At 42.6% G+C, this 16,802-nt stretch overlaps 2 protein-coding genes across 3 annotated transcripts in view; both read left to right on the top strand.

The window, feature by feature from the left end:
• Positions 1-11,215, top strand: part of nos1 (nitric oxide synthase 1 (neuronal)) — a 76,593-nt gene extending 65,378 nt beyond the window's left edge. For both annotated transcript variants that reach the window (XM_024002447.1, XM_024002446.1), the window contains 7 exon segments: positions 1,670-1,880; positions 4,420-4,507; positions 4,863-4,984; positions 5,235-5,383; positions 6,552-6,746; positions 7,449-7,567; positions 8,114-11,215. In XM_024002447.1, the coding sequence (XP_023858215.1) occupies positions 1,670-1,880; positions 4,420-4,507; positions 4,863-4,984; positions 5,235-5,383; positions 6,552-6,746; positions 7,449-7,567; positions 8,114-8,129 (900 nt within the window). In that variant the 3' untranslated portion in view covers positions 8,130-11,215.
• A 523-nt stretch (positions 11,216-11,738) lies between these two features.
• The window catches only part of lrrc74b (leucine rich repeat containing 74B), an 18,689-nt gene continuing 13,625 nt past the window's right edge, over positions 11,739-16,802 (top strand). The window contains exons 1-5 of the mRNA XM_070447129.1: positions 11,739-12,066; positions 12,400-12,598; positions 14,604-14,746; positions 15,755-15,887; positions 16,528-16,695. Coding sequence (XP_070303230.1) covers positions 11,905-12,066; positions 12,400-12,598; positions 14,604-14,746; positions 15,755-15,887; positions 16,528-16,695 — 805 coding nt within the window. The 5' untranslated portion in view covers positions 11,739-11,904. The remainder of the gene's footprint in view (positions 12,067-12,399; positions 12,599-14,603; positions 14,747-15,754; positions 15,888-16,527; positions 16,696-16,802) is intronic.

Raw genomic sequence — 16,802 nt, 5'->3', positions numbered from 1 at the left:
TGCCTCGCCTGGTTTACCAACTACTTCTCTGATAGAGTTCAGTGTGTCAAATCGGAGGGCCTGTTGTCCGGACCTCTGGCAGTCTCTATGGGGTGCCACAGGGTTCAATCCTCGGGCCGACTCTCTTCTCTGTATACATCAATGATGTTGCTCTTGCTGCTGGTGATTCTCTGATAGACCTCTACACAGACGACACCATTCTGTATACTTCTGGCCCCTCTTTGGACACTGTGTTAACTAACCTCCAGACGAGCTTCAATGCCATACAACTCTCCTTCCATGACCTCCAACTGCTCTTAAACGCAAGTAAAACTAAATGCATGCTATTCAACCGATCACTGCCCGCACCTGCTCGCCCGTCCAGCATCACTACTCTGGACYGCTCTGACTTAGAATACGTGGACAACTACAAATACCTAGGTGTCAGGTTAGACTGTAAACTCTCCTTCCAGACTCACATTAAGCATCTCCAATCCAAAATMAAATCTAGACTCGGCTTCCTATATCGCAACAAAGCATCCTTCACTCATGCTGCCTAACATACCCTCGTAAAACTGACCATCCTACCGATCCTCGACTTCGGTGATGTCATCTATAAAATAGCATCCAACACTCTACTCAACAAACTGGATGCAGTCTATCACAGTGTCATCCGTTTTGTCACCAAAGCCCCATACACTATCCACCATTGCGACCTGTACGCTCTCGTTGGTTGGCCCTCGCTTCATACTTGTCGCCAAACCCACTGGCTACAGGTTATCTACAAGTCTCTGCTAGGTAAAGCCCCACCTTATCTCAGATCACTGGTCACCATAGCAGCACCCACTCGTAGCACGCGCTCCAGCAGGTATATCTCACTGGTCACCCCCAAAACCAATTCCTCCTTTGGTCGTCTTTCCTTCCAGTTCTCTGCTGCCAATGACTGAAACGAACTGCAAAAYTRTCTGAAGCTGGAAACACTTATCTCCCTCAKTAGCTTTAAGCACCAGCTGTCAGAGCAGCTCACAGATTACTGCACCTGTACATAGCCTATCTATAATTTAGCCCAAACAACTACCTCTTCCCCTACTGTATTTATTTATTTATTTATTTTGCTCCTTTGTACCCCATTATTTCTATTTCTACTTTGCACATTCTTCCACTGCAAATCTACCATTCCAGTGTTTTACTTGCTATATTGTATTTACCTCGTGACCATGGCCTTTTTTTGCCTTTACCTCCCTTATCTCACCTCATTTGCTTACATTGTATATCGACTTATTTTTCTACTGTATTATTATGTATATTATGTTTTGTTTATTCCATGTGTAACTCTGTGTTGTTGTATGTGTCGAATTGCTATGCTTTATCTTGGCCAGGTCGCAGTTGCAAATGAGAACTTGTTCTCAACTAGCCTACCTGGTGAAATAAAAAAATAGGACTAAAGCCCAAAAATATGTCAAGTCTATATTACATACTTTCATCACATCAGGAGAGGCATGAGATTAGCTTGTTGTGAGTGCCGCATCTAACTGGAATATGTCTAACCTCTAGGTGCGTGGAGTTGGAGAAACAGCCATAATAACTCCTTTTCTCTGAAGCGATACATATMTTTTTGCCTGGCTCCTTACATTAGGGTATATTGAATGTACAAAACAAAAACATACATCCTCTCCTCTTTCCTCTCCAGGGCTTGCAGGAGTATGAGGAATGGAAGTGGTACAACAACCCGACTATGGTGGAGGTTTTGGAGGAGTTCCCCTCGATTCAGATGCCATCCACCCTGCTGCTGACCCAGCTGCCTTTGCTCCAGCCCAGATACTACTCCATTAGCTCCTCACCGGACGTCCACCCTGGGGAGATACACCTCACCGTGGCCGTGGTGTCATACAAAACTAGGGGTAAGGGCTGACTACTAGGCTTGGCTTAGCGGTGTAGAATGAATTGTGTGTAGATGGGGTATTGTGTGTAGATTTCTGAAGATATAAAAAAAAAATCATTTTAGAATAAGGCTATAAAATAAAATACTTTTTTTTATTTTTTATCCTCAGCAACCTACACACAATACCCCATAATGACAAAGCGAAAACATGTTTGCAAATGTATTATAACAAAAAAACAGAAATACCTGATTTATATTGGGATTCAGACCCTTTGCTATGAGTTTCGAAATTGAGTTCAGGTGCATCCTGTTTCCATTGAGCATCCTTGAGATGTTTCTACAACTTGATTGGAGTCCACCTGTGGTAAATTCAATTCATTGGAWATMATTTGGAAAGGCACACACCCGTCTATATAAGGTCCCACAGTTGACAGTGCATGTCAGAGCAAAAACCAAGCCATGAGGGTGAAGGAWTTGTCCAGAGAGCTCAGAGARAGGATTTTGTCTAGGCACAGATCTGGGGAATGGTACCAACATTTCTGCAGAATTGAAGGTCCCCAAGAACACAGTGGCCTCTAAAATTCTTAAATGGATGAAGTTTGGAACCACCAAGACTCTTCCTAGAGCTGGAAGTCCAGCCAAATTGAGCAATCGGGGAGAAAAGCTTTGGTCAGAGAGGTGACCAAGAACTCAATGGTCACTCTGACAGAGCTCCAGAGTTCCTCTGTGGAGATGGGAGAATCTTTCAGAAGAACAACCATCTCAGCAGTACTCCACCAATCAGGCATTTATGGTAGAGTGGCCAGACGGAAGCCACTCCTCAGTAATAGGCACATGACAGCCCACTTGGAGTTTGCCAAGAGGCACCTGAAGGATTCTTAGACCATGAGAAAAAAGATTCTCTGGTCTGATGAAACCAAGATTGAACTCTTTGGCCTGAATGCCAAGCGTCTGGAGGAAACCTGGCACCATCCCTACTGTCACGCCCTGGCCTTAGTTATCTTTGTTTTCTTTATTATTTTAGTTAGGTCAGGGTGTGACATGGGGGATGTTTGTGTGTTTTTGTCTCGTCTAGGGTGTTTGTATTGTCTAGGMMMTMTTTGTAGAGTTCATGGGGTTGTGTTCATTGTAGGTGTTTATGTAAGTCTATGGTTGCCTAGATTGGTTCTCAATTAGAGACAGCTGTCTATCGTTGTCTCTGATTGGGAGCCATATTTAGGCAGCCATAGTCATTAGGTAGGTTGTGGGTGATTGTCTATGTGTAAGTTGCCAGTGTCTGCACTTATTTGTTTTYTATAGCTTCACGTTCGTCGGTTTGTTGTTTTGTAGTTTTGTTTAAGTGTTCTTCAGTACGTTGCTTAAATAAATAGATTATGTATTCACTTCACGCTGCGCCTTGGTCCTCTTCTCTTTTACGTTARGACGATCGTGACACCTATGGGGAAGAATGGTGGTGGCAGCATCATGCTGTGGAGATGTTTTTCAGCGGCAGGGACTGGGAGACTAGTCAGGATCGGGGGAAAGATGAACGGAGCAAAGTACAGAGAGATCTTTGATGAAAACCTGCTGCAGAGCGCTCTGGACCTCAGTCTGGCATAAAGGTTCACATTCCAACAGGATGATGACCCTAAGCACACTGTCAAGACAATTCAGGAGTGGCTTCGGGACAAGTCTCTGAATGTCCTTGAGTGGCCCGGACTTGAACCTGATCGAACATCTCTGGAGAGACCTGAAAATAGCTGTGCAGAGACGCCCCCCATCCAACCTGACAGAGCTTGAGAGGATCTTCAGAGAAAAATGGGAGAAACTCCCCAAATGCAGGTGTGCCAAGCTTGTAGCGTTATACCCAAGATGACTCAAGGCTGTAATCGCTGCCTAAGGTACTTCAACAAAGTACTGAGTAAAGGGTCTGAATACTTATGTAAATGTGATATTTTAATTAGATTTTTTATAAATTATCAAACATTTCTAAAACTGTCTGCTTTGTCATTATGGGGTATTGTGTGTAGATTGAAGGGGGGGAAATGATTTAAAACATTTTTGAATAAGGCTGTAACGTAGCAAAATGTGGAAAAAGTCAAGGGGTCTGAATACTTTCCGAACACACTGTAAGTGGGTTGGTTGACTGGACAATAACGTCTAAGATCTCTATATTTGGACATATGCTTTACTGGTTTTGGGTTAGTCGGTTTCTGTTTATATGTTTGTATTTGTGCATGCTATTACACTACATACATTTTAAGTAACCACAAAGATTATRTCTCATGCTTCGACGTGACTTAAATCGGCACCAATTTACCTCAACTGACAGTTATTAAACACAAACAGCTGGCGACAAGCATCTTTCTAGCTGTTTTTCTTACTCCGAGATGCATTGTGTGAAGTGATGCTGAGAGTGATGGTTTAATTAGTAATTTGCCTACACTGGAGACAAACACCCTTTTAGCCCAGGGAACTGCATTATGTGTACTCTACTTCAGTGTTCGTTTGCGTGGTGCGTAGTGGAGAGGAGGAGGTACGCAAGTAAAGTGGATGCTGGGCAATTGCCTCTCTTTCAGATGGAGAGGGCCCTATCCACCATGGAGTGTGTTCATCATGGCTCAACAGAATAGAGGCAGAAGAAATGGTCCCCTGCTTTGTTAGAGGGTATAAAACMTTGCTTCTTGTGTGTGTGATATTGCTGCATGATGGGTTTTACTCATTGAATGGAATACATGTAATTCTATGATTGTGGTGGTTTGGAGAATATCTTGGACTATAACAAATGTCAACATTGTCATATGGTGTATTCATAATATATGATTGCACCGTATATGATTCATATACAACATTGACTCTGTGTGTATAATACAATCATTGAGGAAAAACGCTTTGATGCTAGTGCTATTAAAAATGGCCTGATTCGTAGCTTATATGGTGTTTTCTACAATCATTTTGTAAATGTATTTTTTTATGTTATGTCTTCAATTGTAATTGGATGGAAAAATTACTTTGATTGTAGTGCTCCTACATTCCGATTGCCAAAGGACCACAGAGCTCCGTGTATCCTAGTTGGTCCAGGCACTGGGATCGCCCCCTTCAGAAGCTTCTGGGAACAGAAACTTTTCGATTATGAACGCAATGGTTTGTTTATATTTTAGAATAGGAAAAAGCACTTACTCACCTGATCTTACTTGTATGTGTGGAAATTATTTGATAAGGACTTAAAAGAAAAGGAAAACCCACACACTGCTGCCAATATCACTTGTGTTTATTCAACTTGACAGAGCTTGAACACATACATAAACACTAGTCTAGATGACTCCAACATTGTAGTTCAGTGAAAGATGAAGTTAGGCTCTGAACTTACAAAGTAATGTGTTTGTTACCGTAGGGATCAAATCCTGCCCTATGATCCTGGTATTTGGGTGCCGGCAGTCCCAGATAGACCACATCTACAAGGAGGAGACTATCCAGGCTAAGAACAAGGAGGTGTTCAAAGAGCTCTACACAGCCTACTCCAGAGAGCCTGGTAGACCAAAGGTACTGTTAACTTTAAAGATTTAGTTAGTCCATTTGAAGTCTACTAGGCTAACATATGGAATTGTTGTAAGATGGTCATACCAAGGATCATTTAGCTATTTGATTTTGAATTTTAGGACCCATTTAGGTATCCCCTCAAAAATGAAATAAAAATAATTGATGAAATATTGAATTTGGCGTTARTGCTATTAGCCCATAGAAATGCATTGAATAACAGATTCATACATGGAAAAACAAAGTAAAGTGTCTGTCCTATAATTTGAGAGATATCAGGAATATATATATATAGTACATATTTTGTACATGTATTTAACCCCTAATTTTAGGCACTTAACTACTTCGATTTATACTTTTTAAACTGGTACCAGGCTGCCTTCAGGTGAGTCTTGAGGCTTGTGGGCATCCTAGAGAAAAACAACCGACATGTACGTGTTTGTGAGAGACTCACCTTCCCATATTAGTGTTTAGCCCAAACTGTTCGAACACTACAGACATAAGTTGGCAGATCGGCGGTACCAACATCAGACGAGTCCCGTGACGCTTGTGGGGGTCGTAGAACAAAATCACTGACATCTACGTGTTTGTAAGTGTTATCTTTTCACAGTGGTCATATTAGTTTGTAGYGCAAACCGTTCGGACGCGACATCGTGAGAAGACCAATTTTCGGGATGTCTCCTGGTTTGTGAAACACCGCTGTAGCTTGACCACATTCCACCACAGATGTGGAAGGCCGCCATTGGAGGATGTGTTTCGGATTGAGCACAGCCCATCCCKAAAAACATATCTTTAGCTTAAACAGATTATTATGGGGATGTTTTATTATGCTAATTAGATTTCATCAGCGACACAAATTTACCCGAGGGTTAAACATGAAAATGTGTCTCTGACAGTAAAGACACAGCAACACAGACAGAGGTCATGCGGGAGATGTATGTGTGCATGTGGATTTGTGAATTGTGTATCCCTGTGTTTTTGTTTTCCATTCACTCCTCACATGGAGCACCATTTTATGCACCACTATCCTCAACCCCAGACGCACAATCACTACAATCTGTTCATTGCCTTCAACTGTCCGTGAGCCTGTATCTTTCTCTCCCTGTTTATCTCTATATGATTTMATTAAATCTCTCTCATTCTATCTCTTTCTTCCCCTATGTCTCTGACACAGAAATATGTGCAGGATGTGCTTCGTGAGAAGCTGTCAGAGACTGTGTACCAGTGTCTGAGGGAGGAGGGAGGACACATCTATGTGTGTGGGGACGTGGGCATGGCCGGGGATGTCCTCAAGACCGTCCAGCAGATCATCAAATTGCAGGGAAACATGACACTGGAGGACGCAGGGTTCTACATCAGCAAACTCCGAGTAGGGACAATATGCTTCACTATATTGTACACTGTTAACTAACAAACTAACCAACCTGACGGACAAAACATACAAAAGTAACTTAAGTCAAGCAATTTAGATTTAAGACCTTGGAAGGTTCACTTTTTGAGACGACTGCACTCCTTATGCCTACTTGTGGATGATTGTCAGAATGTGACAGACACATTCAGAATTTTGTTCAGTGGGATTCAAAAGAGAACTGAAAGGAGGGCTCTTACATTTAATGACTCAAAGAAAGAGAAACCAAAAAACACAACTTTCAAAGATTTTGATAAGCAATTTTAAACCACCAGACAACCAACTGTACAGACTGCATACTGTACKTAAAATATTGAAATCGAAGGGTCACATGAGCAAAATGGCTAGGTCACTTTTGACTAAGCAGAGGGGTATATAATCAAACACATTTTGAAAYAGCTGCCTGCAACATAAAATGTCCAATTTATTGATCAACTAAGGAAAGCTTTTATCCAAGCCTTGGCGATTGAAAAATGTTTTGAAGGCAATGCTGTACTGTACAGTGACAGTGTAGTGACACATCACTGTATCTGTCTTTTCTATCTGTCCACAGCTCACCACACTGAATCAATTGTATCTTCCTGTGCCTATCTAACCTCACTTTGTTTATTGTATCATTCTGTGCCCATCTTATCTCACAAATCTTATCATCTCTCCTCGCAGGACGAGAACCGTTATCACGAGGACATCTTCGGTGTCACGCTGCGTACCTATGAGGTCACCAACCGGCTGCGTTCAGAATCCATCGCCTACATCGAGGAAAGCAAAAAGGACTCTGACGAGTGAGTCTAGAGTTTTCCCCCCACAGCTTCCATTCTGTTCCCTTCTAGTTCTTTCACGGCGACCAATTGTCACCAAGACATCTTTGCATGTTGTGCCATACTTGTAGGAGGGACCTGCAAAGCTGTAGATACACTGGAGATACAGCCTCTGGTTTGATTTATGACCGTTTTCAAAATGCAGAACGGGTAACCATAGAAATCAGTTGAAAAGGGCTCCAACTCAACTAACCGGATTGCAGTGTTAGCGAGCGGTTCTGTTATGTGTCTCCACTCACTCTGCGTTTGTGCTTTTAAAGATAAGAGCCTCCTTTTTTTTATTCATATACACTTGTCATAAGAYGAGTGGAGAATGAAGGCTGACTTGCACAATGCCTCYTTAAAAAGCTGCAAAATAACGTATGGCGGTTTGTATTGGCCWGCCACAGTGGTTCTGTGTGAAATGTCACTTGAATTTCTCCGTGTTGTGATCAAAAAACCCTTGTTACTAAGTGAGCTGGATGAGTAATGCCTGTAACCTCTCTCTCGCTTGCTCTCTGTTTCTGTCAGGGTGTTCTGCTCGTAGAACCATAAGTGGGGCTTCCGGATCTTTCTGCTGTGGACCAATTGGATGGGCTGTATGCAGCAGTGGAGCAGGGAAATGAGTGACACTACAGCTGGTCCATAATACTGTGCCAAGTTTTGTACTGTAAAAAATATTTTTGGGTTTGTTTTTGTTCTTTTTTTATACCAGTTCTGCTTCGTCATGGTCAGTCAGGCTCTGCACTTAGTCTGTAGTAACGTTTGAAATATTTTKTTTTACAAGAACATTGAGATGTTTTGTTAAATTGATTACTTTCTGATTTCATTATGCATCATAATGTGCACCCAGTATTTCTGCCACTTTGTTGATGCATGAGCAAGATGAGAATATTAGTAAATAAATATATCATACTGTTTGTTAGCTATTTAATGTTAGTCAAAACCTTTTGCTAAACTTTTATATTTGCAGGACTACTTGTGGTACCTGGAAACAAGGTCARAATGCTTTGATTGGCGATTCAYTCTGAGTTCCATTCCAACCAACTGATTCTGGTGCATTTCAGTGTATACAAGGCCAAACCCATGTCAGTCAGAGCTGGTCTAGTCTGCTTTGGTGTGTATTGTTCATAACTGAGATTCCAGTATATATTTTTTATTTTATTKTTTTTTTAAAGGTTTTGTAAGAGTGTGGGAGAGAGAGAAAGTAATGGAGAGAATGAAAGAGGGAGAGAACTAGATACAGACAGGCTATGCTCGGAGTGCAGTGAATAACTATGAACTGGATTTGGTTAACCTATGACCTCAACCTTCCGGCCACACGGTCATCCAAAACTACAASAGTGTTCAGACTCTCCTTGAAAGTCCATTAAAATGCATCTGCTCCTCTTGTCAGTTTTTTTTGTTTCCTGCCTGTCTATTTCTCCGCCTGCCTGTCAGAATATAAGTTGTCTCCCCATTTTGTGGTTTGGTTTCACAACAGTAACTGCATATAGATGTGGACGAAAGCCARTGAAATGTCATGTCATGTCATGCCATGGGAAAGCCTATGCATGTGTATCTCTTGTATACATTCTCATAACCAATATTTAAGTATATTACACACAAAAACAACTACGTATAATCTAGAGGGCTCTGCATCTTATAAATGGTATACAATATTATCAAAGGAAAAGTCCATGGTACATATCTGACTGCCTTCCTATTTATTCGCTAAGACCAAATGCTGAGGTATTGAGGTGCTGTCTGATGGCTTGAAAGTCATTTGCATAGTATTTACAATGGGAAAGAGTAAGGAACGAATTCATGATTTCCAATTAATCAAGAGGTTGGGTGTTGGGTTGCTATACTTTGCTGGTTCTCCTTGACCAACCATTACCATATCCTTGCGATCTCTGTTTTTACCATCATTATAACCTTCCATGTAACCAGAGTTGTATATATGGCTATGTGTATGTAACTATCCATGTAAAGGAACCCTGCAGTGTCTGTCTTATCAGATCTGGATTTAGGGCAGAGTGGCGTAAATCTCATGAGGCAGAAATCTCGAATAGCAGAAATCTCATATTGACATCAGTGCACGAGTAGATGAGTGTTGCTTTATGGTTTTATCGTTCCTTCATGTCTGTCTGTGTCGTTCACTCAGTAACTCTATCCCTCTTTCTCTCTGCCACCACCTCCCACTGCCTGCCCACATTACTTGTGATGCTGCCACAGCTCGCCCTCTCCTCCCTCCTCACTGAGACCTGACACCTGTCTGAAGGTCTGTCAAGTGCTGTGTGTGTGCGTGCATGCGTCCATGAATGCTGTGTGATAACCACTACAAAATACTAAAGTACTTTTGCGAAAACAAAATGTATTTGTCTGCGTGTATTCTCCATTCACTGTAACCATCCACTTAATACCTTCACATGCTCTTTGTCTTTGTTGAGAATMAAATGAACCTTCCTTCTGCCCCCCTGCACACACACCAACCTGGAATGCTACAGCATGTGTGCCCTCTGCAAACCCAAACAATTCTGATTGCATTTTCAAGATCAAGAAATGGATCATACAGGTCATTGCTTTMGGTTGTTGTCATTACAATTCAACTATGTTGAGTTTACTTAATTATAAAATCAGGTTAAGGATGATATCTTAATTAAAATGATATTGCTGATGGGTTTTCGGCGCATGCTCGTGTCAAAGCACTGTTTTTACTTTGTTTCCCACTTTTCACTGAGCATCATTTGAAGGCCATGCCTTTGCAGGGCTGCTCTGAGTCATGTTTCTATTCTAAACATGTCATTGACATTTCTGATAACATTTCCAATGGTAACCAACTCCGCAGTAACCTGTGGCTTTTCTTTCTTCCTGAAGTACTTCCTTTGTTTCCAAACTAAAATGGCCACCAGCATGATTGAAATGTAATGGCTTTCTGTGTTCTGTCTCTCTGCTACTTACTGACGCATATAGAGTACGTTTTTAATGGGGAACTTTTTTTGTTTTTGTTTGGGGAGAAATAGACAAACCTGTTAATTGTTCCTCTTGCTGAATATTTCCTTCTTCCACATTAATTTGTTTAAGCAGGTTTTGGGGGATTTGAAATGAGGGCTGCCAAAACTCTGATGTAAAACGTGCAACAACAAAAAATATATATATAAATATAGCATATATACTAAGACAAAGAAACAAAACGGAACTATTTGAACTAACTTTTTCTAAGAATGTATTTTGAATATATAATTATTATTATTGTTATGTCTCTTCTGCTTGGTAAAAAGAACCCATAAGAAAACAAACAAGGACTACAGTGGTCTCCCTGATATCCTTTAGGCACGGGAAAAACCACAGCACCAGCTGAATGCATGATGTACTGTACCTCTGTGTCCTCTTTAAAAAAAAAAGCTCTGTCTACCTACCAGCACTGTGTCACTCAGTACGACTGTGACTCCATCCATACAGTGTGATGGGACAGACGGTTGATGTGCTCAAGGGGTTTCTGTGTTTGTATCGCTGCTGCTAAACTCCAACAACCCAAACAGCCTCTGCTATATGCTCCTTGGTGTGGAATTGATCAACCTTGGCGGTTTCCATTTTAATGCATACTGCAAGGAACTTTGCATTTACTTAATAAAAAAAACATTAACAGTATATGTCAATACKGTGTTTGTATTTTCTTGTGTTTTTTTAAACTAGTGTCATGGGATCTTAAATGAGTGAGATGTGGATAGTGGACTTTAAGGTCAGCTTGGATTGTGGTTGAGAGTCGCCTGCGCTCAGGCAGTTTCAAAGATGAAGTATGTATAGGAGATCTATTGTGTACAATCCATGTCCTGTGCCTTTGCTGTATTGAACTGATTTATAAGTACTGCAATCTAGCCAGCTCTGTGTGCTTCCTGCTCTTGTTGTCATTCTCAAAGCCTTCACAACAGGGTAGGGACTCTGGTACAATACGGGCACCGAGATGCAAAGTGTAGGCAGTGGCACTCAGCTAGAGATACAATCCAGCACCATGGTAACCTAACAACAAAGTAAATTAGTCAAACATTAAATCAGCCCCTGTGTCCTCAGCCTCCTGTGGATTGGTGGGTGTGAGCCAGAGTGAAAAGCCCACAACTTCCTAATTAGCTGAATAGCTTGCCAGTCAATAGTTTTTACTAGGTTGACCCTCCTACTGAGCAAGATATGTTGGGGCAGCAGCCAAAAAGTTCACTGCACTGATTTCTAACACATRGTAAGATTTACATCGGCACGTTCAAACTAGCAAAACTACTTGTGAAAGCTTACAGGCAACAAAATATATTGGGTGGAAGACAAGCCAAGTCCATTGTGTTGGAACCATGGTCGTTGGGAAGAAGTTGGCCAAAGAGTCCCTGCTGCCGTCTGTGCTGGAGGATGATGACGCGGAGACGGAGAGCGAGAAAGCGCAGCTGGGTGGGATAGGGAGCCGACCACCCAGCAGACCCAGGAAAGCTTTCAGTAGGGGAAGTGTTGACAGACAGGTAAATGAGCAGGTGGATCTGACTTGAGAGATAATAGTTGGAGGATATAGATTTGGTAGTGTGTCACTGGAAAATGTTTTTTTCGTCACTTGTCTTTTACTTTTGTCAATATCCACAGACCTACTGGTTTTCTTGATTCGCCTCTGATTAAAAGGCATGAATAAATACCAGCGTACTACAGCTCTCAAGAGTTTGAGTTATGCAGCCCWGTACTTACAGTACATCTCTAATATAGGGATGTCTCCACTATTATTCTAAAACCAGCTGCTACAGTATGATCAGAGTGTCAATTCTTTGAGCCTCAGCCACATTCTCTCCCACTCCATGCTGCAGACAGTGACCCGGTCAGGGTCCGGCCGCCACTCTAGCCCTGAGGGGGAGGTGTCAGTCAGGGGTGAGAGAAAGGAGGATGAGGGGGAAGAGGAGGAAGAAGAGGTCAGTGGAGGTGGCGATGGAGACACACAGGAGAGGGGGAAGGAATGTGTCATCACAGCTTCAGATGAGGACTATGACACAGACTTGGAGCTGGGAGGTAGGTAGCACATCGTAGCGCTGCGAGTTCTTAATAAAAGAGAGAACGAGAGAAAGGTGGGTAAATCACAAGTTCAGATAAAGGGTGTACGAGAGCTAAGGGGCAGAGCGTGCGTGTGGTTTGCCACTCGTCTCGGGGGAAGAGAAATGGCTAACTGATGAGTCATGTGTTTAACATTAATCTTTTCATCTCTGATAGATCATCACACTTTCACATGCTCTTTCTGTTTGTATCCCTCCCTCTCTCTCTCTCTCTCTCTCTCTCTCTCTCTCTCTCTTGCTCTCTCTTTCTGGGAAGACATCATTTCCAATTTCATATTCTCTCTCACTCTTTCATAGAAAATAAACCTCATCTTATTTCTGAAGCCCCACTGTGATCATTTGATCATATTTAGATCATGCTTTGAACATGAGCAACTGTCCCAATAAATCTCTCTCTCTCTTTCCATCTCTCACTTCCCCTCCCCCTCTTCGCTTTTCCTACTGATCAGTTGAAGGGATGGCAGAAACAAACACCTACACACACTCCTGCACAAACATATATTCCTGTTCTGCATCTTAATGACTTCATCTAGGCTTTGTAGTAAGGCCTCTTTCACCATAAGTGAAGGCCATCTGTTACATGAATGAGCTAGAACCTACTACCCAGTCCCCAGACGTGGTGAAATCAACCGCAAGGGACTTTAACGACCAAAGTCACATTGACAGCTTAGAATGTCTCAGAGGCATATGTAGAGATGCCAAGTCCTTTAACTCAATGTTTTGACAGTGAGCGGCTCTGTTGGAGAAACGTATGGCTGGTTTAGATCTGGGTTCAAATACTATTTGAAATCTTTCAAATACTTTGAGCGTTTGCTTTAGTTTGTCTGAAGTGCTCAGTGGACGGAGTTTGCTGTGTTGGGACTGTTCTAATGGTTCCATTTTCAGGATGGCGCCGTACTGTATGGCTGCCGTCTTGTGAGCTCTGACCCAACTATTTTACATTTACATTTGAGTCATTTAGCAGACGCTCTTATCCAGAGCGACTTACAAATTGGATTTTGGCGTTTATCTTTATTTATTTTGCACGGAATGCATCCGTTATCATTTAATATGCTCGAAAATAACTTTTGAACATCACGTAACTAACCTCTATTCTGGCTTCAACGTCCACTTCAACTCGTCTGCCCTGGGCTCTTTGTGTAATTCAAGAGGAAACGTCAGCAAAAAAGAGACAGGAGAGGGAGAACCCTGGGGAGATTAAGGTGAAGGGAAAACCGCCCACCTCTTCCCTCCATTCTATTGGCCAATTTCCAGTTTCTTGATAATAAGATGGATGACCTCCGATCGCAGATTTGCTTTCAACGGGACTCTCTGCCATTCTGAAGCATGGCTTTCGGACAAGATACCCCCCAAGGCAATCCAGTTTGATGGATTCTCCATTCACCGAGCAGAGGATATTGGATTCAGGGAAACKGAGAGGGGGAGGGGTATGCCGCTTCATCAACAGCAAATGTTGTGCTGACTCTAGCGTCTCTAAGTCTTGACCCATTGTTAACCCGTCTTGGAATACCCTTCTACCTCCTGAGAGAGTTTTCAGCTGTTATCGTGACTGCTGTAAATATTCCACCTCAGGACAAGAAAAACAACAAGGTAGTACTTAATGAACTGTACGAGGCTATAAACAAGCAGAAAACCTTGCCTCTGGAGGCTGCTTTCCTTGTTGCCGGTGAATTGAATTCTGCGTCATTAAGACACAATGCCCAACTTCCATCAACACATCTCCATCTCCTTCTCCTGATGCCTAGCCACCTTACCCCTAAACATATCTTCCCCTACCACTCCAGTATCCCTTCACATTATAAATATGGTATTGGCACTGACCCTGGAACTGACCCTGTTGCTTTCTTACCTTCTTCTACTTCTCGTGTGTTTTTATTCTACTTAAAACTTGAGACATTGTGTCAGGCAAGTTCATTCAAGCCCAGCTAAAGTATATGTATTGTGTCTGCTCGGTTCTGTTGCAGATGTGAGGGAGGCGTATGACCCGACGGGCCAGACTCGATACAGGGAGGCGTGTAGAATGTTCAACGTAGTCCCTGTATCCTATTTCCTGAAACACATGGGCAACACTGAGCTGACCATGATGCACCATGGCCTAGGGCCTCAGGTAAGACTGACCAGGCCAGTGCCCTGTTTAATAATGCAAAAATGTTCCCTTCCACGGTCTCTCCCTCATGCTCCCTCATTCAGTTACTCTTTACTTAACTCTGTATCATTAAGGCTACATAACACTATGAATATACAGTATGTATGGCATAACACGTTCCAGAATTTGTAACAGGTCAGGTTTTGACCATTGGCTTTTGGCTACACAGCGATGAGAAAAATGGTATTCGGTTTAGCTAATTATCMAGATTAAAACTAGCCAACTAGCTTAGCTATATAATGTTCTGTGTCATACTGTAACTGAAGTCAATTGTCAGGACTACGGTTATGAACTCTGCTGTGTCATTATCCTGACAGAATTATGAAGCCTTTACAACAGAATATTCAAATGAATCTTTACCTTGCCTCTGCAAAAGCTGTGCACTTAAAAACAGCACTGAAAAACCACAGTAGCCAGCCATATGCTTGTTATCTAAATGCTAAGTAGATAATCGTATGTTCTGGATACTGTTTAACACCAAATGTACTGATACGGCTGGCTGACTGGAGCCTGAAGCTAAGGTAAAAGGTATCTTTCATATTATCTGCACAGCCATGTACTCTCTCTTTKGCCAGGCAAAACTATAATTTCTTAGACTGTCTCATTCCCTGAACCCACGCCTCCCTCCCTCCCTCCACGCCTCCCTCCTGCTTCATTAGTCTAAACCATGGAGCATCTCTTTTATTATTAAACTGTGCAACAAAAGCCTAGCGGATATGAGAGGTCCTTCAATAAAGAAGAAGGTCATTCCGGCACCCATTAGATGGGTGAGGTGTTTTCATAATAGGTACCTGGTAAAAGAGGCAAAAACCCACACATACAGGCACACACCTGCTCTCGAGAGCACATCCTCCTATTTCCATTTCTAAAAAAGAGGGGGGGGAAACAACAGGAGACGAAAGAGAGAGAAAAAGAGAAAAGAGAGAGAGAAACAAACTAAATAGTCTTTGTGTGAAATGTGTTCTGTAGGGCACCAAAGCACTGGCGGTTTCCTTGGTAACCAACACTTCCCTCCTGAAGCTGAACCTCAGGGATAATTGCATGGAAGGGACTGGCGGGGCTGCCATGGCCGAGATGTTAAAGGAGAACTGTTACATCACAGGTGGGCACTCCACCAACRTCCAATCCGAGGCCCAGGGGACTCAAGAAGGCGGCGGTGCCACCCACACCCATCCGCACGCCGACCTCACTCACTGCCATCCTTGTCYTGCCTCGACACCTAGGGACCTATTTAACATTCAGTCAGTGTCTAGCTAGCAGCAAGCTCCGTACACAGTTCATGATCCAAGGGAGAAATTGTTTCACCGCTGAGTGTGTCATTAAATCCACAACCACAATTCCAATGGTTCTAATTCAGAACTAATAAATGTCATTCACAATGCCTTAATGACACTGCMATTAGAATAATAGGTTAACTGCTGCCAACGAAAGTGGAATGTGATGCTTTAAGATTGTATCTCACCTGAACAAAGATGGCAGATGACTCATTCGATTACATTAGATTTTAAACATTGTAGCTTTGARGAGAGAACAAATTGGTTTCAACAAATACAAATCAATTGAATAATCTTTATAATGTGGCAGGCAGACATTACAACAGGATGAATACATGAATGACAACCTATACCATATAAGAGGATAGGACAGATACTCACAAACAACAACTAACAGCTCAACCTTCTGCTCTACTCTAACCCTGTATGACCTCAGACCTCTCTGTGACCTGTGTGTCTCCTTCTCAGAAGTGGACTTGGGGGAGAACAGGCTGGGGGAGTGTGGTGCCCAGACCCTGTCCAGTATGCTGCTGGAGAACACCACACTGGTCTCACTCAGCATGTCCGGGAACGAGCTGGCTGACCGGGCCGCACAACACCTGGCCCAGACCCTAACCTCCAACATGCCCAGACCCTGTCCAGTATGCTGCTGGAGAACACCACACTGGTCTCACTCAGCATGTCCGGGAACGAGCTGGCTGACCGGGCCGCACAACACCTGGCCCAGACCCTAACCTCCAACA

The sequence above is a fragment of the Salvelinus sp. IW2-2015 genome, linkage group LG15, assembly GCF_002910315.2.
Source record: "Salvelinus sp. IW2-2015 linkage group LG15, ASM291031v2, whole genome shotgun sequence".
NCBI classification, from domain to species: domain Eukaryota; kingdom Metazoa; phylum Chordata; class Actinopteri; order Salmoniformes; family Salmonidae; genus Salvelinus; species Salvelinus sp. IW2-2015.
Note: the sequence above shows the minus strand (reverse complement) of the source record. Positions and strands in the feature narration are given on the sequence as shown.